The sequence below is a fragment of the Vipera ursinii genome (assembly GCF_947247035.1).
Source record: "Vipera ursinii genome assembly, chromosome: 3".
Taxonomy (NCBI): domain Eukaryota; kingdom Metazoa; phylum Chordata; class Lepidosauria; order Squamata; family Viperidae; genus Vipera; species Vipera ursinii.
This window is the reverse complement of record NC_139516.1, coordinates 208,256,844-208,278,585: the sequence shown is the minus strand read 5'-3', so window position 1 is coordinate 208,278,585 and position 21,742 is coordinate 208,256,844. Positions and strand designations below refer to the sequence as shown.

At 46.6% G+C, this 21,742-nt stretch overlaps 1 protein-coding gene across 7 annotated transcripts in view; it reads left to right on the top strand.

Annotated features, from left to right (window-relative positions):
- The window catches only part of PTK2 (protein tyrosine kinase 2), a 268,019-nt gene that overhangs the window by 182,227 nt on the left and 64,050 nt on the right, over nt 1-21,742 (top strand). For all 7 annotated transcript variants that reach the window (XM_083360048.1, XM_083360046.1, XM_083360047.1 and 4 more), the window contains 4 exons: nt 6,827-6,924; nt 10,945-11,029; nt 17,699-17,799; nt 19,557-19,672. In XM_083360048.1, the coding sequence (XP_083216174.1) occupies nt 6,827-6,924; nt 10,945-11,029; nt 17,699-17,799; nt 19,557-19,672 (400 nt within the window). The remainder of the gene's footprint in view (nt 1-6,826; nt 6,925-10,944; nt 11,030-17,698; nt 17,800-19,556; nt 19,673-21,742) is intronic.

Below are 21,742 nucleotides of genomic sequence, written 5' to 3'. Positions count from 1 at the left end.
ATGATTGAAAATGAGATCCAGTTTGGTCTAGTGCAGGGGTAGGCAACCTTGGCACTTTTAGGACTGGTGGACTTCAACTCCCAGAATTCCTGAGCCAGTCATGCTGAGGGGAAAGGGAGAAGTTTCCAAGCTGACCCATGCTGGCTCAGGAATTCTGGGAGTTGAAGTCCACCAGTCATAAAAGAGCCAAGGTTGCCTACCCCTGGCCTAGGCCACTTTATGACTGGTGGACTTCAACTCCCAGAATTCCTCAGCCAGCCACACTGAGGGGAAAGGGAGGAGTTTCCAAGCTGAGTCATCATGCTGGCTCAGGAATTCTGGGAGTTGAAGTCCACCAGTCATAAAAGAGCCAAGGTTGCCTACCCTTGGTCTAGTGCAGGGGTAGGCAACCTCGGCTCTTTTATGACTCATGGACTTCAACTCCCAGAATTCCTGAGCCAGCATGGCTGGCTCAGGAATTCTGGGAGTTGAAGTCCATGAGTCATAAAAGAGCCGAGGTTGCCTACCCCTGGTCTAGTGGTTCAGTCGCACCAGGCTAGAAAGCAGAAGACCATGGGTTCTAGTCCCGCCTTCGCCATGAAAGCCAGCTGAGTGACTTTGGGCCAATCACCAGGAGACAGTGAGTTCTAGTCCCTCCTTAGAAATGCTGGCTAGGAGACTTTGAGCCAGTCACCAGTTCTAGATCTGCCTCAGGCATGAAAGCCAGCTGGGTGACTTTGGGCCAGTCACTCCCTCTCACTCCGACTCACCTTACAGGTTGTTGTTGTCGGGAAAATAAGAAGCAGGAAGATGTGCTGGATATTTTTGCTGCCTTAGGTTGTTGGTGAAAATAATAAAGGCAGGATCTACAGTGAGGGGAAAAAGTATTTGATCCCCTGCTGATTTTGTACCTTTGCCCATTGACAAAGAAATGATCGGTCTGTAATTTTAACGGTAGGTTTACTTTAACAGTGAGAGACAGTAAGAGCAAAAAAAAATCCAGAAAAATGCATTTCAAAAAAGTTATACATTGATTTGCATTTTAATGAGTGAAATAAGTATTTCACCCCTTTGCAAAACATGACTTAGTACTTGGTAGCAAAACCCTTGTTGGCAATCACAGAGGTCAGACATTTTTTGTAGTCGGCCACCAGGTTTGCACACATCTCAGAGATTTTGTCCCTCTCCTCTTTGCAGATCCTCTCCAAGTCATTAAGGCAGGCATGTCCAAAGTCCGGCCCGCGGGCCATTTGCGGCCCGCGGGGTGGTTTAATACGGCCCGCAACAGCCCTCCCTGCTGTATGTAAATGCGGCCCTCCCACGGCCCTCCCTTCTGATTGAGGGCCGCCCCTTCGGGAGCTGCTCCCGCCTCCCCCGCCGAGGGGCCGCCCCAGGAAGCGCACGCCAGCCCAGCTGCTGCCCCCACTCCGCCAGCCAGGCTCCGGGGCTCCACGTGGCTTCCTCCGCCTCCTCCTCCTCCTCCACCAGGCCTGCTCGGGGCCCGGGGCGGCTCCAGTGCGCAGGGGAAGCACACGGAGAGCGGATCGCGCCCTCATCCCGGCCGGAGCGCAGCCCAGAGGAGGAGCCGCTGGGCCGGGCATGCCCTGAGCGGCCGGGGGTCTCCGGTTGGGCCATGCGGCACTGTGGGCGAGGCGGGGGTGGCCGGCGGGGGTCTCGGCCTGCCCGCCCATCCCGCTGAGCACCTTCTCTGCACGCCGCGGCTGCCCATGGCGGCAGCTCCGGCTCCGGCGGCGCTGGGGCGCGCGGGCTCCGGCGGTGCCGGGCTGGCCACTCTGGTACCACAAGGACCTGAGCCGGGCGGCGGCCGAGGAGCTGCTGGCGTGGGCCGGGCGGGCCGGCAGCTTCCTGGTGCGTGACAGCGAGAGCGTGGCCGGCGCCTTCGCCCTCTGCATGCTGTGAGTCCGGGGACCCGCGGGCGCCGCCTTGGGGACGGGCCGCGGGAGGGAGGGAGGGGAGGGGAGGGGGCCAGGGTGCGCCTGCAGAAGACCCTCCCCCGAGGCTGGGCATTCCGTGGTGGCGGCCCCGGAGCCTGGAGCGGGGTCTGTCCAAGCCTCCGATTTCTTTCTTTCTTTTTTCTTTCTTTCTTCTTTCTTTCTTTCTTTCTTTCTTTCTTTTTCTTTCTTTCTCTCTCTCTCTCTCTCTCTCTTTTCTCTTTCTTCTTCCTCTCTCCTGCATCCATTCTCTCTTCTTCCTTCCTTCCTTCCTTCTCTCTTTCTCCTTCCCTACCTCCCCCCATTCGTCCTTTCTCCTCCCTGTCTCCTTCCCTCCCTTTCTCCCCCCCTCCCCCTCTCAGCCCTGCCTGGCGCTGGAGTCCCGGGGGTGACCTTCCGCCATGGAATCTGAGACGACTTTTTCAGCTGCAGAAATGTCAGCCTCCCGGGACGGGCTGGGCGACCCCCCGGGGGGGAGAGGTGACTCTCCTCCCCCTTCTAGTGGCTTTCCCGACTCCGGCCACGCCGATCTGCCGCTCCTCCGGTGGGTTGAAGGGCCGGCTGCCTGGCCGAACCGCCATGCTCCTTCCCCCCGCCCTAGGCTTGGCGCGGCGTCTGTGCCGGTGCAGCGAGGCTGACGGTGCGCGCCTGGCCTGGCTGAGTGGGAGAAGGGCCTGGCGGGCGGAGTCTCTGAGCTGGCGCCAGGCAGAGCAGAGCGGGCACCCCGGCCGAGCTTTGCTCGGCAGCAGCGCAGCCCGGCCAGCCACTCCCTCGGCGGTCTTCCCTCACTGGACCGCGGCCGCCACGCCCTGAGCGCGTGCTTGCTCGCCGCCTCCACGTTGTGAGCCCGGGCGCCGTTACCAGGTGGCGGCCGCTTCCCGCAACTTTTCCTGTCTGGCCGAACCACCACGCTCCTCCCCCCGCCGCGGGCTTGGCGCGGCGTCTGTGCCGGTGCAGCGAGGGCGCGCCTTCTTTGTCGCCGGAGCTGCCCCGGCTTCGAAGCCCTCTGGCTCCCCTGGGCGAAGGCGACATCCAGGGAAGGGCGGGTGTGTGTGTGTGTGTGTGCACGTGCGCACATTCTGTGTTTCACAGCCATTTTATGGGCTGGGATGTGGGGAGCTGGACAGGGGTAGGTAGGGCCCTGGCCTAGCAGAATTTGTGAAGTGGTGGAAGTGTGTGAGCTGTTACCAGAGAGTCTGACCTTGTCAAAGTAAGTTTGACAAGGTCAGACTCTCTGGTAACAGCTCACACAGTAAGTTTTTTTTTAAATTTATTTAAAATACATTGTGAAAACTCAGCTGTCAGTTGATCTTATGTTATAAAATGAAAAGTATGCCATTTGCAATTAACTTGGCATAAAATAATTCATTTGCATTTAATTGTAATTGTTCAAAGAATGTTCGGAAAAATGTTCGGCCCTCCAGCATGTTCACTTCATCCAATCTGGCCCTCTTTGAAAAAAGTTTGGACACCCCTGCATTAAGGTTTCGAGGCTGACGTTTGGCAGCTTGACCCTTCAGCTCCCTCCACAGATTTTCTATGGGATTAAGGTCTGGTGCCTGGCCAGGCTACTCCAGGACCTTAACGTGCTTCTTCTTGAGCCACTCCTTTGTTGCCTTGGCTGTGTGTTTTGGGTCATTGCCATGCTGGAATGCCCATCCACGACCCATTTTCAATGCCCTGGCTAAGGCAAGGAGGTTCTCGCCCAAGATTTTATATTTATATTTATATTTATATTTATATTTATATTTATTAAATTTTTATACCCCCCTTCTCCCCAAGGACTCAGGGCAGTGTACAGGGCAATAAATTTTGACGGTACATGGCCCCTTCCCTTTGATGCGGTGAAGTTGTCCTGTCCCCTTAGCAGAAAAACACCCCCATAGCATAATGGTTCCACCTCCATGTTTGACAATGGGGATGGTGTTCTTGGGGTCATAGGCAGCATTCATCCTCCTCCTAACGTGGCGAGTTGAGTTGATACCAAAGAGATCGATTTTGGTCTCATCTGAGCACAATGCTTTCATCCAGTTCTCCTCCAAATCATTTAGATGTTCATTGGCAAACTTCAGACGGGCCTTTACATGTGCTTTCTTGAGCAGGGGACCTTGCGGGCGCTGCAGGATTTCAGTCCTTCACGGCATAGTGTGTTACCAATTCTTTTCTTGGTGACTATGGTCCCAGCTGCCTTGAGATCATTGACAAGATCCTCCCCTGTAGTTCTGGGCTGATTCCTCACCGTTCTCATGATCACTGAAACTCCACAAGGTAAAATCTTGCATGGAGCCCCAGACCGAGGGAGATTGACAGTTATTTTGTGTTTCTTCCATTTGCAAATAATCGCACCAGCTGTTGTCACCTCCTCACCGAGCTGCTTGGCGATAGTTTTGTAGCCCATTCCAGCCTTGTGTAGGTCCACAATCTTGTCCCTTACATCAGGCATGTCAAACTTGTGACGTCGCATGACATATTGCGACTTTTTCCCCATTGCCGGCAATGGGGAGGGCGCGGTTTCGTTGTGATGCATCCGGCCTGCGGGCCGGCAGTTTGACATGCCTGCCTTACATCCTTGGACAGCTCTTTGGTTTGGTCTTGGCCATGGTGGTGAGTTTGGGATTTGATTGATGAGGGTTCCTAATCTCAGCTCGTTACCTGTATAAAAGACACCTGGGAGCCAGAAATCTTGCTGATTGATAGGGGATCCAATACTTATTTCACTCATTAAAATGCAAATCAATTTATAACTTTTTTGAAATGCATTTTTTCTGGATTTTTTTTGTTATTCTGTCTCTCATTGTTAAAATAAACCTGCCATTAAAATTACAGACTGATCATTTCTTTGTCAGTGGGCAAACGTACAAAATCAGCAGAGGATCAAATACTTTTTTCCCCTCACTGTAAGAGCGGTGGTGGTGCAGTGGTTAGAATGCAGTATTGCAGGCTAACTCACTGCTCCCTGCCACGAGTTCGATCCTGACCAGCTCAAGGTTGAACTCAGCCTTCCATCCTTCCGAGGTCGGTAAAATGAGGACCCAGATTGTTGGGGGCAAGAGGCTGACTCCGTAAACCTCTTAGAGAGGGCTGTAAAGCACGGTGAAGTGGTATATAAGTCTAAGTGCTATTGCCATTGCTACATATAAATAAACAAGTAAATGTTAGTAAAATCAAAATCCAATTTCCAAAGTGCTGGTATAATGGAAAAATCTCAGTTTGTTTTAAAAGGATGGAAACACACGTTAAGAGGAGAGATTGTGCTTTGCATCTGAAATGAGCATCCTCTCTGCAACCATAGAAGACAATTTAAAACCTAAGTATCAAAATTAAAACTATTCTGGAACCAAGCACAGCTCCTAGTGATAATGCAGACAAATCCATTTGGTTTTCTCGGCAACAACGTGGATGTGTTTTGTTACTGCCTTCTTGGATGTGTTAGGACTGTCTGGCCTTGCCCACAGCCTCAGTATCCCTTTGAGGTCATCTTCCAAGTGCTAATCAGGCTGATTAACCAGGGATAATAATAATTTTTTAAAAAGAGTATTCTTGCAAGGGAGAGGGAATGAATGATTTTTTAAAAAATTGTTAGCCATTGCTAATGAAAAACCTAGCTTATAACATGTAGTAGATAAATGCAACAACCTTATCCTAAAATGTTTTATAATATGCAAAGTAAAGTTGTTATTTAGATGGTGTTATTTAGATGGTGTCATAAAGACAGATCATGTGTTTTGGGGAGTTTGCAGAAATTTCAAATACAATGCCTGTGTGTAGGATTTTGAATACTGGAAATTATTTTCCAAATGTAATTTGCATTTTAAGAAGTATTTTCTAAGCCAGTGTTTGATTTTTCTCTTAATTGCACTGCAGAAAGCTATGGAATAGATGAAGGTAACAGGAGATCCTTTAATTATCTATCTGTTTACAATTTTGGAGATATCTTTTTTTTTTAAAGGAACTGTTGACTTTCTATTAATAAAGTGCTGGCTCAATTGTGTATTTTTAAGCCAACACGTTTGATAGTTATGGGATTATAAAGAGGAACCTGCTGTGTTCAAATAAAAATGGGTATGTAGAATATAGAAGATTTTATGTCTATTCTTACCTTTTTTTGAACTCATCGTAATAAATCATTTCCACTTCCCCTTTTGGAAACAAAGCATGTTTCCCATTATTTTATTTGAAGTATGGAAATAAAAATAGACAATTCAGTTGGCAATGAACAATGCCTAATGATATTAGGAGTAAGCAGTTTACTAAAGAAAAAAAAACATAATAAAATAAGTATGATGTGTCAGCAGAATAAATTGCATAGGCATTTTGGCTAGTTTCCCCCCCCCCCCCAGCTTTATTAAAACTGTTCTTGGCCGATTTCCTGATTAACAATTCAATATTATGTATTTTTACTTGGCAATAAATTTCACTCTTCAGTGAGGTTTATTTCCAGGAATGTGTGTATAGGTTGAAAACCACGAGCCCCTAAAATATCATGTAACGGAGACCTCTTAAATATGCCATTAGCGGGAGCTAATCAAAATAACCTTAACCCTTTTCTGCATTTCTTTCCAATGTGAACCATTGGTCATAATTCAGTTAAGATGTTTTAATTGCACTGCTTGCATTAATGTATCTAAACACACTGGAACTAATTCAGAACTAGATGTCTCACATCCTTTCCAGGATGTTCCTTTTGCATGGGTGTTTTAAGAGGGTTCCACGATAGAAATGATATTTACGTGGATTGCTTGTGGGCAAATTCTGGTATTTCCCCCACACACACACACCGCAAACGGGTAATCATTTTAAGCTACCTTGGATGGTGTTTGGTCTTTTGTGGGGTATATCGTGGGGAGGCTGTTTCACCAATGGATTTTCAATTTAAATGGATTGTATTTTAATAGCCAGGGATTATGAGATTCAGAGGGAGCGGATCGAACTGGGACGCTGCATCGGCGAGGGACAGTTTGGTGATGTTCACCAAGGAGTTTATGCCACTCCAGTAGGTATCTGTAATGTTTTCATACTTTTTCGTAAGTAGAATTATCTGCCTTCTAATTGTAATTATCTACTGTACACTTTTTTTGGTCTGGTGAAAATGCAAATAGGTCCAGTTTTGAACTTACCTTATGTAGTATTGGAACACTTCTTAACCCGGTACATAGAGTCTCTGCTAATCTTTTATCTTTATTGATTACAATTCCTTAAACTACACACCCTCACATGTTCACATTTATCAAACTATAATACCCACCAGGTGATATAAAGAGCGTTGGAGAAGGCAAGAGTTTTATACCACAGTTGTGTGCATGGGTGGTGTCCTTTGTCTAGCCCAGGGCAATTCAAACGTGGCCCTTTTATGACTTGTGGACTTCAACTCCCAGAATTCCTCAGCCAGGCACGCTGGCTGAGGAATTCTGGGAGTTGAAGTCTACAAGTCATGAAGGGGCCATAGTTCCTCCATGCTGGCTGAGGAATCCTGGGAGTTGAAGTCCACAAGTCATGAAGGGGCCATAGTTTCCCCCATGCTGGCTCAGGAATTCTGGGAGTTGAAGTCCACAAGTCATAAAAGGGCCACGTTTGAAGAGCCCTGTCTTAAATTTAACAAACAAAATGGAGGCTGGCTGAGGAATTCTGGGAGTTGAAGTCCACAAGTCATAAAAGGGCCAGGTTTGAAGAGCCCTGGGCTAGCCCTTCATTTTGTTTTGTTCTAGCAGACCTCTATCACATGTACCCTCAATTATTTTCTTCATGTGGGGTCCTTGATGCTCAATTGCAGACGTTTCATTACCAAACCCCACTCCTTTCTAGCCTTGATTAATATTAATCCCAATAATATACCTCCAGGGTTCAATTTACCTCGACATATATGGGTGACATACAATAGAATTAGAACGACTCATGGGGTGTGTGCCGATTCTTTGTATAAATGGGGAAAGACATCTTCAGCGCAATGTGATTGCGGGGCTCCCCAACAGACTATCCAACATATAGTGAGGGAATGCATTAATAGAAAATACCCAGGAGATTTTAAGGACTTCCTCTGCGTAACAACGGTAGCTACTGACTGGATTTCCAAACTCGACATCAAACTCTGAAATGTTATTTCTGTTTTCCTCTTAGGTTTGATTACTACTTCTTTTTAATTGTTTTAACTGTTTTAACTTGTAAATATGAAATGTTTTTAATATTTTGTGTGACCAGCCGTACGCTAAATAAATAATCTAGCCTTGATGATGTTGCTTAGTTGGGTAATGAAATGTCTGCAAGAACATCGCCAAGCTCACCCCCAGTTCAACCCCGAACTACAAATATTCTTCTGGAGGACATTGTCTTCATGTTCACTGGCTGTTTGCTGTGACTGGGTAACGTAAGGCCGGTTGCTTAATGTCTATGGAAAAAGCACCTTAAAAACAACAACAACAACAACAACAAAACTTGGGACGGTTGGTTGCTTAGAAATTATTTTCATTCTTAGTCGACTGTCCTCTCAGCTCGCTTGGGGTCAACCAATTTCAGCCTGTTGCTCTTGTGCAAATATGGCTCTTTCTCAGTACTGTGTCACGTTGGTTTGTGTGGCGAACGCTGCTAACAATGACTCCAATCCTGGTGACTAAAATGTCAGATGAAGGCTAAACCTTTTCCCCCACTTGACCCCGAAAGCTCATTGTACCCACGTCATGCTGAGGAGAGCTGTGTAGGTAAACTCAAATTCACACACACACACACACACACATACACACGTATTAAAGATATTTGGAAGGCAGGGAGGGGGAAATATTTTGCTTTTAAGTTTTTCAAAAGATGTTGCATATTGGAAGAAACACGTGCCGTGTGTCTGGTGGAGAGTTGGAAGACAAAAGTCACAAACGATTGGCTTAAGACTGGAGTAATAAGAACTTAAGCTGGGAGTTTAACTCAGTTCTCTGATTATAGCAAAGCTCAGAGGCTCCGAGGATAAACACGCCCGGCTGTTAAGTAGTGACATGGTGGGGATGTGTGCGGAGGAGATGGGGTCCAAGGAGAAGAGAAGTCTCATTTGGCCTGAGGGTCTAATTAGCCATCGGTAATGTGTGAACTTTTTAATGCAGAGAACGCTGCCTACCAGCAGCTTCTGATTTAAGCCTGCTGTGGGATACATCTGAACTTTTCAGCAGGAGCTGCAGCTTTCAGCCCCTTTCCAGAGACGCATGAACGCACAGAGGGGGAAAAAAAAATTACGCTCGTCTTCTCATGGAGCAATTAGGTTTTAATTAGCTTCTTTCAAGAGATGTTTGAAACCTTGGAGCCTTAGGTCAAAAAAACCCAAAAACGTTCTTTATGAAACTCTGCCACTCGACCAGAGAAGAATACTTTTACCCTTTTTTCCATCCTGGGGACAATTTGGGGTCGAAAAAGCTTGAGGAAGATGTCGAAGATGTTCAGAAAGGTTTCTTCCGTTGGCCCCACCTTTAGATGTAACCTCAATTTTTTTTTATTAAATTTATATTCAAGAGAAGACTACAGCCACTCTGCTGCAAAGATTGAACAAAATCCAAATATGAAAGATCGGGGTCTTCAAAGAAACATAAATTCATTTTAGTACAGTACTCTAGAAATATTTGGCTTAGAGAGCAGGCAGTAAGAAGTTCATTTATCTTTACGTTTGCAGGTGGTTTCTGGAATTTTAGAAGAGAGAAGGGTCGCGTTTCATTAAATCCTGTAAACGCCTTACTGCCATGGTGGCGAACCTACGGCACGCGTGCCACAGGTGGCACGCAGAGCCCTCTCTGTGGGCACGTGCGCCGTCGCCCCAGTCCTAGGCCTTCAGCTGGGTTTTATAAAACCTTTTCGCTTTAGGCCTCCGCCGCCGTGTGCAAAAAAAAAAAGGTTCAATCAATTTCAACTTCTCGTGGGGAAAAAAAAAAGATCTCGCAAAGTTGGAATTGATTGATTGAACTTTTTAGTCCCATCCAGTCTGCCATTACCACTGCAGCCACGCCCACCCAGTGGGCCACGCCCACCCAGCACCCAACAATACATAAGTGGGTTTTGGGTTGCATTTTGGGCACTCGGCCTCTAAAAGGTTCGCCATCACTGCCTTAGTGTCACAACTTTGCTTTTTTTTTTTTGAAAGGAGGGTGTTATAGGATGCTTACCGTGCAGCTCAACTAAACAGGTTGCCCACCGGCAGATTTTAAAACTGCCAGAAAAATAAGTTGGTGTGTAATGCACAACCGATAACTGAAACTTTTGGGTTATCTTTTTCTGTGTACTCCGAGACAAACTTGGTCTAATTCAAGCTGAAATTGAACACAGTGTTTTAACAGAATCAAGAATGAGAATTCTATCCTTTCTATAGCAAAAAGACAAAGTTAAATTTCCAGTCAAACTGTAGAAACTTGAAAGTGGCCGATACAGTTTTAATATTAATGTCTTTTTTTATACTTTCGAAGAAACGAGCGTTAATATTATGCAAGTCGTCTTTTCAAAAAAACCCAAAAACATTTGGATCCATCTAATATAAAATCGAAAAGAATTTTTAAAAAAAACAAAAAACCCTTCCACAATATTATATTAGTTCAAGTTAAACATTTAACAGTTTGGTTAGGTTTGTTTCTTTTAGTTTTGACAAGAATTTCAGAGTGCTCTAATTTAATTTAATTTATTGAATTTATATACCGCCCTTTCCCGAAGGACTCAGGGCGGTTTACAGGGTATAATTTTTAAAACATTAATACAAAAATTAAGACCAATTTAAAAAAGATTAAACTAAGTCCCTGCAACATGTAAAAATTAAGTAAGGGAAGAAACCACCCCCCAACCTCACTCCTGTACTTCATATACGAAACGTATAAAGCGGCAGCCCTTTGTCATATTCAGATGCCTGGTTCCTGAGAAAATGCTAATTTTAGCAAAATTGTCTTTTTTTTTTTTGGAAAGTCTGTGAAACACTTTTTTTTAAAAAAAAGAGACTTCAGAATCAACGTCTACCTGCGTGATTCCTTTCATTTGTATAACGTGGGGGCTTTCTCTCTTGCAGGAGAACCCTGCCATGGCAGTTGCAATCAAAACGTGTAAAAACTGCACTTCAGACAGCATAAGGGAGAAATTCTTGCAAGAAGCCTGTAAGTTAAACAACCACGTTCTCTTCTTTTCAGCTTTGGTAGGCCTAGGCCGAGTGGGGGGGGTGTCCCTTTTTGGCAAAGACTGGAAACCCCAGAACTGAGCTGAAAACTGTCCCCTGCATTGTAACAGCCATGCCCCCCCCCCCAACCATAGGCTCTTGCCCCTGTTTGTTGTGATTCAGTGTCAGCCTGTGCTCCCAGCAACTGAGTCCGATGAATCGGAGGAGGAGGAGGAGGAGGGGTTTGGAGAGCCTTCGGTGTCGGAGGGAGGCTCTGATGCACTGCAGGACTCTCAGCCTGGCCCCTCCAGTCGTGTTCCTCACGAGGCTCAGCTGTGTGAGGAGGAGGGGTCGGACTCAGAGGAGTCACAGCTGAATCTGTTCAGAGACGTTAGAAGCAGAAGTCAATCCAGCAGAGCAGAGCAGAGAAAATCAATGAGGCAACTGTAAATAAATTTGGGTTGGGTTTTTCCAGCCTGTTGTTGTTAGCTGCGAAGTCATGTCCGACCCATCGCGACCCCATGGACAACGTTCCTCCAGGCATTCCTGTCCTCTACCATCTTCTGGAGTCCATTTAAGCTCACGCCTATTGCTTCAGTGACTCCATCCAGCCACCTCATTCTCTGTCGTCCCCTTCTTCTCTTGCCCTCAATCTTTCCCAGCATGAGGCTCTTCTCCAGTGAGTCCTTCCTTCTCATTAGGTGGCCAAAGTATTTGAGTTTTAGCTTCAGGATCTGGCCTTCTAAAGAGCAGTCAGGGTTGATCTCCTCTAGGACTGACCAGTTTGATCGCCTTGCAGTCCAAGGGACTCGCAGAAGTCTTCTCCAGCACCACAGTTCAAAGGCCTCAGTTCTTTGGCGCTTAGCCTTTTTTATGGTCCAGCTTTCACTGCCATACATTGCAACTGGGAAGACCATAGCCTTGATTATACGCACTTTTGTTGACAGGGTGATGTCTCTGCTTTTTAGTGTGCTGTCTAGATTTGTCATGGCTTTCCTCCCGAGGAGCAAGCGTCTTTTAATTTCTTGGCTACAGTCCCCATCTGCAGTGATCTTGGAGCCCAGGAAAATAAAATCTGTCACTACCTCCATTTCTTCCCCATCTATTTGCCAGGAATTGAGAGGGCTGTTGACTGTAAAAAAAGAAAAAGGGGTTGTCCCTGACACACAACCAGGGCCGGTTGTAGGCTGGAACAGAACACTGTTAAGCAAAGTGCTCAGAGTGGCATCTAATCCTTCTCTCCCTCTAGAAGTGCTTGTGCTTAGTGGGGATTATCTGCTGCTGCCTCGGTGGGGCTTCTCCTTTGATATATAAACACAGCTGCGGGAATAAAGTTTCTGCAAATCTCCCAGCTCTCTTCTCCAGCACCGGGGCTACTGAGCTGCCAAGCCAAGCTGGCTGCAGGCAGGGATCAAAGCTGCCAAGCCAAGCTGGCTGCAGGCAGGGATCAAAGCAAGGGGGGCTGTTCCCTGTGGCTTGCATTAGCGGCCAAAATTGTGGAAACCTTTTGGGAAAAGTGTACAGTAGAAATGCCACCTTTGGTTTAAGTTTCCAACCATTTTTTTTTCTTCTCATTTCTTTATAACTGTAGCCTTGTTCACTTAACAAGGCTATTTGACATCACTTTCAGGGCGAGCAGTCAACTCTTTGCACCGTTACTTTAATTGTATTACATTTTACAAGCTCACTAAATGGAAAAAAAACCCAACCAACTTAATAGCGATCCCATAACACGCTGACAAATGTCCTCCTCTCAGCTTCCATACGTGACGTCAATAACCGCATCCTCCTGTGATCTGATTGGCTCATGGCCAAAGCAAGAGGACACCCTATTGGCTCTCTAAACTCTTGTGCTCATTGGCTACCATCGGATGAAGGAAAGCTACCCGATCTCAACCTAACTTAGCCAGTTGTGCTTCCTTTCTTCTGGTTATTTGGCCATAACTTTTTCATAGAATACAATACGGATGATTGAACAAGCTTTGTTGCGTTACATTCTTGATTAAATTATCTTTCCATTGATACGTAGTTTTATGGTACTACTCCAAAAAAAAAAGTGGCGTTATTAGCCATCAAACGTCAAAAATACACTGTTCCCAAAAGGTTTCCACAATTTTATTTTATTTATTTATTTATTTTATTTCACTGGATTTGTATACCGCCCTATTCCCGTAGGACTCAGGGCGGTTTACAGGGCAGTTAAAACCATGAATACAAAAAATTAAAAACAATTAAAACAATTAAATTAAATTCAAGCCCCAAGAGTAAATCTAAAACCCAGTTAAATTAACAACCCCCACAGTCTGGACCAAACAGATCGAAGAGCCAAGTTTTCAGGTCCCGGCGAAATGAGCGAAGGTCGGGGGCAGTCCTAAGTTCCGTGGGTAGTTGGTTCCATAGGGCAGGCGCACCCACAGAGAACGCCCTTCCCCTGGGAATAACCCGCCGGCATTCATTAACCGGCGGTACCCGGAGAAGGCCCTCCCTGTGGGGGCGCACAGGACGATGGGAAGATGATGCCAGCAGCAGGTGTTCCCTTAATTTTGGCCACTACTGTGTGGTTCTTGGAAGTTGACAAGTTGGCTGGCTGTCCTGCTGCTGTCCTGGCACTTCCACAGCTATTTGCTTCTCCTTCCTCTTCTCCCGACTTGCCCACCCGGGCTCTGGGTTGACCTTCCCTTTTCTAGGCATGGGTGATGGGGTACGGGGTGCTAACCTGGCTGCCCATGAATGTTGGCCTGTGCTTGAAAAAGCCAGTACAGTTAGTCCTCGACTTACGGCTTCAGTTGAGCTCAAAATTTCTGTTACTAAGCCAGACGTTTGGTTAAATGAGCTTGGCCCCTTTTTACAACCTTCCTTGCCTGGGTGGCTCAGCGAACGGCGGCAGTTGATCAATTAGTAAGCCGGTTGTGTAGTGAGTCTGGCTTCCCCCGTTGACTTTACTCGTCAGAAGCTTGCGACTGATGATCGCGTGACCTTGGGACACGGCAGCGGTCGTAAGCATGAGCCGGTTCTCAAGCGGCCAAACTTTGCTCGCGCGATCACGGGGATGCTGCGAAGATGGCAACTGAAAAATGTCATAAGTCAGGCTTTTCAGTGCCGTTGTAACTTTGGACGGTCACTAAATGAATCGTTGCGAGTCGAGGACTCCCTGCGTGTGGCTCACCTCGCCATTCGGGGGCAGTGTCGTGCCAGTCAAATAGTTCGGGAACTCTGGGAGTTGAAGTCCACTCATCGTAGATTGAGAAACGGTGCATGAGAGATTATTCTGTCCCGTCAAGCTTTGGGAAGTAGCGCGGATATTATAAAATACACCTTTTTTGTGCGTTTATTTGGACGGTTTTTGCTGAGGTGCTTTTGTTAGGGTTTGCATGTGTTTCTCTCTTTGTCTCTCTCTCTCTCTCTCTCTCTCTCTCTCTCTTTCTCTTTCTCTCTCTCTCAATCTCTCAATTTCTCAGTCTCTCTCTCAATCTCTCAATTTCTCAGTCTCTCTCTCAATCTCTCTCTCAACCTCTCAATCTCTCTCTCTCTCAATCAATCTCTTTCTCAGTCAATCTCAATCTCTCTCTCAATCTCTCTCAATCTCCCTCTCTCTCAAATCACGCACAGCCGAGATTAATCTGCTATTCTTAATGTATATTTTTAGAATTTCCCTGTGTATTTTGTGAGATAAAAGGTGAATGGTCCAGGTTTGACTACGGGGCGCTATCTCTTCCACAGCACAAACATATTTCCATTTCGTGAGGTGCGAGGTTTAGCTCCTGTGCTGTTGAGACAGATAATAAAGCAATTAGGTTCCTAGTCAATGCCCTTGATGCCAGCCAAAGGAGTAAATGAGATTTTCTTGTGGACATCGTATTCATATCAGTGTCCTACTCCATCGCAACTCAGTGCATCTGTCTGAGTAGCGTTCCATTTTTCTTCTTTCTGCTCTAATGAAGACATGCCCACAGGATGCGTAGACGGTGTGAATCAATAATTTTTTTTTTTAAAGGTGGGTTTGGAGCTTTGAACTGTATTTAGTGATAATTGTCACCAGTTTATATTTTGCAGGCCATCTGCTCTTGAACTGACTCAATTTAGGCTGATCGAAAGATATTAAATTGTTGTCGTACCTTAGAGGCCCCCCCTCAGAAGGAAAATTCCTGGCCTTTTCAGCAGAGTTGTGAAATCAAAGGTGGATGTTACACTTCTGCGCTTCTCTTCCAGTGTCCAGCTCTGACCCATTTTAGTGTTACCTCTGTGCTTCGGATACCGAAATTGGCGCTAAATGTGCTTTTGTTTCAAGAGCTGGTGTAAAAGTAATCATGATTGTTGTTGTTGTTGTTGTTGTTAGCTGCGAAGTCGTGTCTGACCCATCGCGACCCCGTGGACAACGTTCCTCCAGGCCTTCCTGTCCTCCACCATCTTCTGGAGTCCATTTAGGTTTACGCCAACTGCTTCAGTGACTCCATCCAGCCACCTCATTCTCTGTCGTCCCCTTCTTCTCTTGCCCTCCACCTTTCCCAGCATTAGGCTCTTCTCCAGTGAGTCCTTCCTTCTCATTAGGTGGCCAAAGGATTTGAGTTTCCGCTTCAGGATCTGGCCTTCTAAAGAGCAGTCAGGGTTGATCTCCTCTGGGACTGACTGGTTTGATCGCCTTGCAGTCCAAGGGACTCGCAGGAGTCTTCTCCAGCACCAGAGTTAATATATCTGTAAGTGTAGCAGTCGTCACAATCGGTATTGAAAATGGAAGAGAAATTAAAATAGAGAGCTCAAGAGGAAAATAGACAGTGAGCACATGGGAGGGTGAAAAGGGTCAGCCATGGAGCTCCTTGAGTTTACTCTGAAAACAGAATGATTTCCTGGGTGAACCATTTACAGAAGAGAGTCGTCAATTTATGGCCAATGGCTTAGTGACCGTTTGACGTTAGGACAGATCTACTGGGGGTTATCTATGACCCAAATTTGAAGTTTCAACAGTCAGAGGCGCCCTCCTCCACTCGTGGCCATGTGACACGGGCCACATTGGCAGCCCCTTGTACCTTCCTGTGGTCCTTGGTGGAGCAGTGGGCTAATGCCTCCTTAAGTAACACCAGCTGCCTGCAATTAGTGCAGGTTCGAGTCCCACCAGGCTCAAGGTTGACTCAGCCTTCCATCCTTCCGAGGTAGGTAAAATGAGGACCCAGATTGTTGGGGGCAATAAGCTGACTTTGTAATAATGTCGCTTGGGGGCCCCCGAAAGCCCTAATAAGCAGGCATATACATAGAATGAAGGCTATTGATAAGCACATTGATTTGTGCTTAGATTGTAAGCCGCCCTGAGTCTTCGGAAAAGGGCGGGATATAAATGGGATTAAAAAAAATTTACAATAGTTTTGCTGAAAATCGACATTTCCTTCTGACTTTTGGCAAAACTGTACCCATAGTAAACCATTGGTTCAGCTAATGACCAACACACACACACACACACACACACACACAGAGACACACACACACACACACACACACACACACAGACAAAAATCAGGTTGTTCATGTGATCCACTTTAGGCCAGCCATGAAATCATAGGCCTGGAAGGGACATCCGTGAGGCCTTCTAGTCCAACCCCTTGCTCAGATCGGGAGTCTTGTACCACCCCAGTTAAATGGTTCTCCATTCCCAACTTACAACAGTGATGGGAGGCTCCATTACATTCATGCGTCGAGGTGGGAAATGTGATAGATGAAGCATTTCTAGCTAACCTAACTTTGAGCTGTGCTGGCAGAGTGGTTAAGAGTTATGGCAGGCTGATTCTGCCGACTGCCAGGGGTTCGATCCTGACCGGCTCAAGGTTGACTCAGCCTTCCATCCTTCCGAGGTCCGTGAAAATGAGGACCCAGATTGTTGGGGGGCAATAGGCTGACTCCGTAAACCGCTTAGAGAGGGGGCTCTTGCTATTTAGAAAAAAAGTGGAAATCAATGAGAGAGAAATATCCAAGCAGGCCAACCGTCTGGGAGCCCTCTCTGTGGGCACACGTGCCATCGCCCCTGTTCCCAAACTCAGTGCTGAAAGCCAAATGCCACCTCTCAGAGTATTAAAGCAGCTACATCCTCTAAGGCAGAGGTCCCCAACCTTGTTGGGCACCAGGAACCGGTTCCGTGGAGAGAAGTTTTCCCACGCACGGACCGGAGACTACGTGGTTTTGTGTGCTGCCTGCATCCCATGGATGGGGCTTTGCTTGTTTGTGCGGACAGGTTGCTGGCACACCGTGGCCCAGTACCGGTCCATGGACCCCTGCTCTAAGGCACTCATAGCAGCTGCCTCAAAGGACATCCCTTTGATTGTGGTGTTGCAGGGCTTATAATTCAGTATTGCAGGCTGACTCTGCCCACTGCCAGCAGTTCGATCCCGGCCGGCTCAAGGTTGACTCAACCTTCCATCCTTTCCAAAGTCAGTAAAACGAGGACCCAGATTGTTTCTTTTTTGGGGGGGGGCAATACGCTGAGTCTGTGAACCGCTTAGAGAGGGCTTTCAAGCGCTGTGAAGCGGTATATAAGTCTTAAGGGCTATTGCTGAGTCTAGAACCTGTTTCAACCCCTTGCTACAAAAAAGGAACCCTTTCCTCCCCCCCACCCGCTCTTGTTTTCGGATTGCACGTCAACAGCGTGCCTCTGTTTAAACGAGAACTTTTGCTTTCCCTGTTGCAGTGACGATGCGTCAGTTTGACCACCCCCACATTGTCAAGCTGATTGGCGTCATTACGGAAAACCCCGTCTGGATCATCATGGAGCTCTGCACCCAGGGGGAGGTAAGAGGAATCGATCAAGGCACGTCTCTGTCTTCGAGCATTTGGTCAAGACTTGGGGGAACGTGGAAGGGTTGTGTGAACGTCACTCCCGAAGCAAGGAGGAGCGTTCAGCGTTTGGCAACGGCGGAATCATAGTTTCAAATAGAGCCCGGTGGGAATTGCGGATTGAAGAGGAGACCTAACCCCCTCCCTTTTTTTTCCCCTCAGTGTGAAGTTGAGTGACAGATCTCTGGTTTACTACTGGGAGAGTTCAGCTGAAAATGATCATAAATAAATAAAAAAAACCTTTGCACCCCCTAAAGGTGGTCCTTGACATACAGCAGTTCATTTAGTGACCATTCCAAGTTACAGAGGCACTGAACAAAGTGACTTGCGACGAGTTTTTCACACTTGCGACCATTGCAGCATTTTGTAAAGAGGCCACAGTTGCCCACCCTTCAGAATCAGAATCAGGATAGAGCTGAAAGGGATCTTGGAGGTCTTCTAGTCCAGCCCCCTGCTCAAGCAGGAGACCCTACACCATTTCAGACAAGTGATTGTCTAGCCCAGGGGTAGGCCACCTTGGCTCTTTTATGACTCGTGGACTTCAACTCCCAGAATTCCTGAGCCAGCCACGCTGAGGGGAAAGGGAGAGGTTTCCAAGATGAGCCATGCTGGCTCAGGAATTCTGGGAGTTGAAGTCCACGAGTCATAAAAGAGCCAAGGTTGCCTACCCCTGGCCTAGGCCTAGGCTGCTTTATGACTCGTAGACTTCAACTCCCAGAATTCCTCAGCCAGCCACGCTGAGGGGAAAGGAAGAGGTTTCCAAGCTGAGCCATGCTGGCTCAGGAATTCTGGGAGTTGAAGTCCACGAGTCATAAAAGAGCCAAGGTTGCCTACCCCTGGTGTAGGTCTAGGCCGCTTTATGACTCGTGGACTTCAACTCCCAGAATTCCTGAGCCAGCCACACTGAGGGGAAAGGGAGAGGTTTCCAAGATGAGCCATGCTGGCTCAGGAATTCTGGGAGTTGAAGTCCACGAGTCATAAAAGAGCCAAGGTTGCCTACCCCTAGTCTAGTCTCTTCTTAAAAACCTCCAACGATGAAGCATCCACAACTTCCGAAGGCAAGCTTCTTCCACTAAATAATTGTCCTCACTGTCAGGAAGCTTCTTCTAAATTCCTGGTTGCTTCGCTCCTTGATTAGTTTCCATCCGTCACTTCTTGTCCTGCCTTCAGGCGCTTTGGAAAATAAATTGACCCTCTCCTCTTTGTGGCAACCCCTCAAATACCGGAACACTGCCATCATGTCCCCCCTAGTCCTTCTTTTCTCTAAGACTAGCCAAACCCAAATCCTGCAACCCTTATTAGTTTAGAGTACGGTGGTCCAAGCTTTTGTAAAACCACGTACGTTTTGATTGGAAGGAAACTCATTTAATTCTAAAGTTCAGCAGAGGTACCCTAATTTTGAACATTGGCATCGCTTTCCTTTTAATAGTTGAGTGCCACAACGATTGAGGCCACTGCCAGGACCTCTTGTGGAAGTCCAGTGATAGAAGTCCAGTTTAGAAGTCATAGTTTCTCTGAAACAGCCCAATGAGAATGGAGCATGCTCAGTAGCATGGAGAATGGAGGTCCAGGCAGTTGGACTCCTTTACGCCGCCACATGTTGAATAGAGATCCTTTGCGCTGCAACGTTCTGCTCCTGGTTTTATTTTTGCTCAGTCTGACCTTTCTCTCTCTCTCTCTCTCTCTCTCTCTCTCTCTCCTTTATCCTGCAGTTGAGATCGTTCCTCCAAGTAAGAAAATACAGCTTAGATCTGGCGTCGTTGATACTTTATGCTTATCAACTTAGCACAGCCCTTGCCTACTTAGAGAGCAAACGGTTTGTACATAGGTAAGATCCAAATATTTGTATATACATAAAAAAGTTGTATACGTTGCTGTCTGGTATAACAGCCGCCTTGTGTTCGATGGCAAGGGGTTTTCGCATCCAGAACCCCCCCATTTTCTATTATTTTACGTATCTATCAAATTTGTACAGCTGCCCATCTCACAAAAAGCAACTCTATTTATTTTGATTTAATGAACAAGCAGGAGTAGTATCTTAACATCTGGGAATCCACTTCTTTTCATCCTTGATTTATTGGTGTCTTTGTGAGTATTACCCCCGTTTCCTCGAAAATAAGACCGGGTCTTAATATTAATTTTTGCTCCGAAAGACACATTAGGACTTATTTTCCAGTTAGGGCTTATTTTCGGGGAAATACGGTACTAAATGCATCCATCTGGCTGACGATCCTAACTGGAGCTTATTTTTGGGGTGGGGGCTTATATTACGAGCGTCCTGAAAAATCATGCTAGGGCTTAATTTTCCGGTTAGGTCTTAATTTTGGGGGGAAACACGGTGTTGGATCCGAATCCAGCAGCACGCCAGAGACTTGGGAAAGGGTGACATCTGCTGGGTGGCCTCTCCCCATGTTTTTCTAAAATATTAGTAGCACCAAGTGAGCTAGAAAAGAAGGAGGTCTGCCAAAACCTCTCGTGGTTTCCAATTTCGAGGCAACCTGCAACGCCCAAAGCAGAGATGACTACAATAGAGTTTTCCTGAAAGCCATTTAACCAATAAATGGGTTGTTTATGTTTTCGTGGTAATTGAAATGGCAAACAAATCGAAGCGATACTTGACATTTTTAAGAATAAAGAAAATACTCCATTAAACATGGGTGTCAGACACGCACTATAACTCAAGTTCACACATACTTGTAGAGGTTTCAAGGGGGATTTGGATGCAGTCTCTTCTAATCCTTGCAGCATGCTGTACAGTACGTTATTTTAGAATCAGAATAGAGCTGGAAGGGACCTTGGAGGTCTTCTAGTCCAGCCCCCTGCTCAAGCAAGGAGACCCTATACCATTTCAGGCAAGTGGCTGTCCAGTCTCTTCTTAAAAACCTCCAGCGACGGAGCACTCATGAGTTCTGGAGGCAAAGCTGTTCGTCTGGTTAATTGTTCTCACTGTTAGGAAGTTTCTCCTTAATTCCAGGTTGCTGGCATTAATTTTAATTAGCTTACATAACTAATTTTAATAAGTACCTACTAAGGCAAAGATGCAAGCAAGATTCAGAACTCAGATTCAAAGTAGGTTCTGCCTGATTTTTAACTGGTGGGGGGGGGTCAAGGAACCATAAATTAGTCTTGTTTTTCTTTTAAAAAAATCCTGGATATATTTCTTTTCTGCTTCTATGTGCATAAAGGTAAAGGTAAAGGTTCCCCCGCACATACGTGCTAGTCGTTTCCGACTCTAGGGGCCGGTGCTCATCTCCGTTTCAAAGCCGAAGATCCAGCACTTGTCCGAGGACGTCTCCGTGGTCATGTGGCCGGCATGACTAGACGCCAAAGGCGCACGGAACGCTGTTACCTTCCCACCGTAGCGGTCCCTATTTTTCTACTTGCATTTTGACGTGCTTTCAAACTGCTAGGTTGGCAGAAGCTGGGACGAGTAACAGGCGCTCACTCTGTTACGCGGCACTCGGGATTCGACCCGCCAAACTCCCGACCTTCTGATCAACAAGCTCAGCGTCCTAACCCACTGAGCCACCACGTTTATATATTTCATTGTAAAGGGGACTGGAAAAGCTTGAGCAGTATTAATAGGAAGGCTGCTCGCTCTTTCTTTTTCTCCTGCTTCTCCAAACATCTGGTACCAAACAAAATTGTTACAGAGGTTTGGGAGGAGGAGCAGTGCGCACCTACCTTACTTGGTTGCCCTTATATATTCAGGTACAATGGTCTAATCCAGCTAGATTTTCATACAGCACGTAGTGTGCGCTATGTTGTGCCTTTTTGTTGGAGGAGAGCAAGGAGTGTGATAGATTTGGGGTATGAAAATAATCTGATGAAATGTGCTCCAGACGCGCTCAGGTGCTGATGCCTGAAGCCGAAGGCTTAACGTTTGTGTCTTCCACCA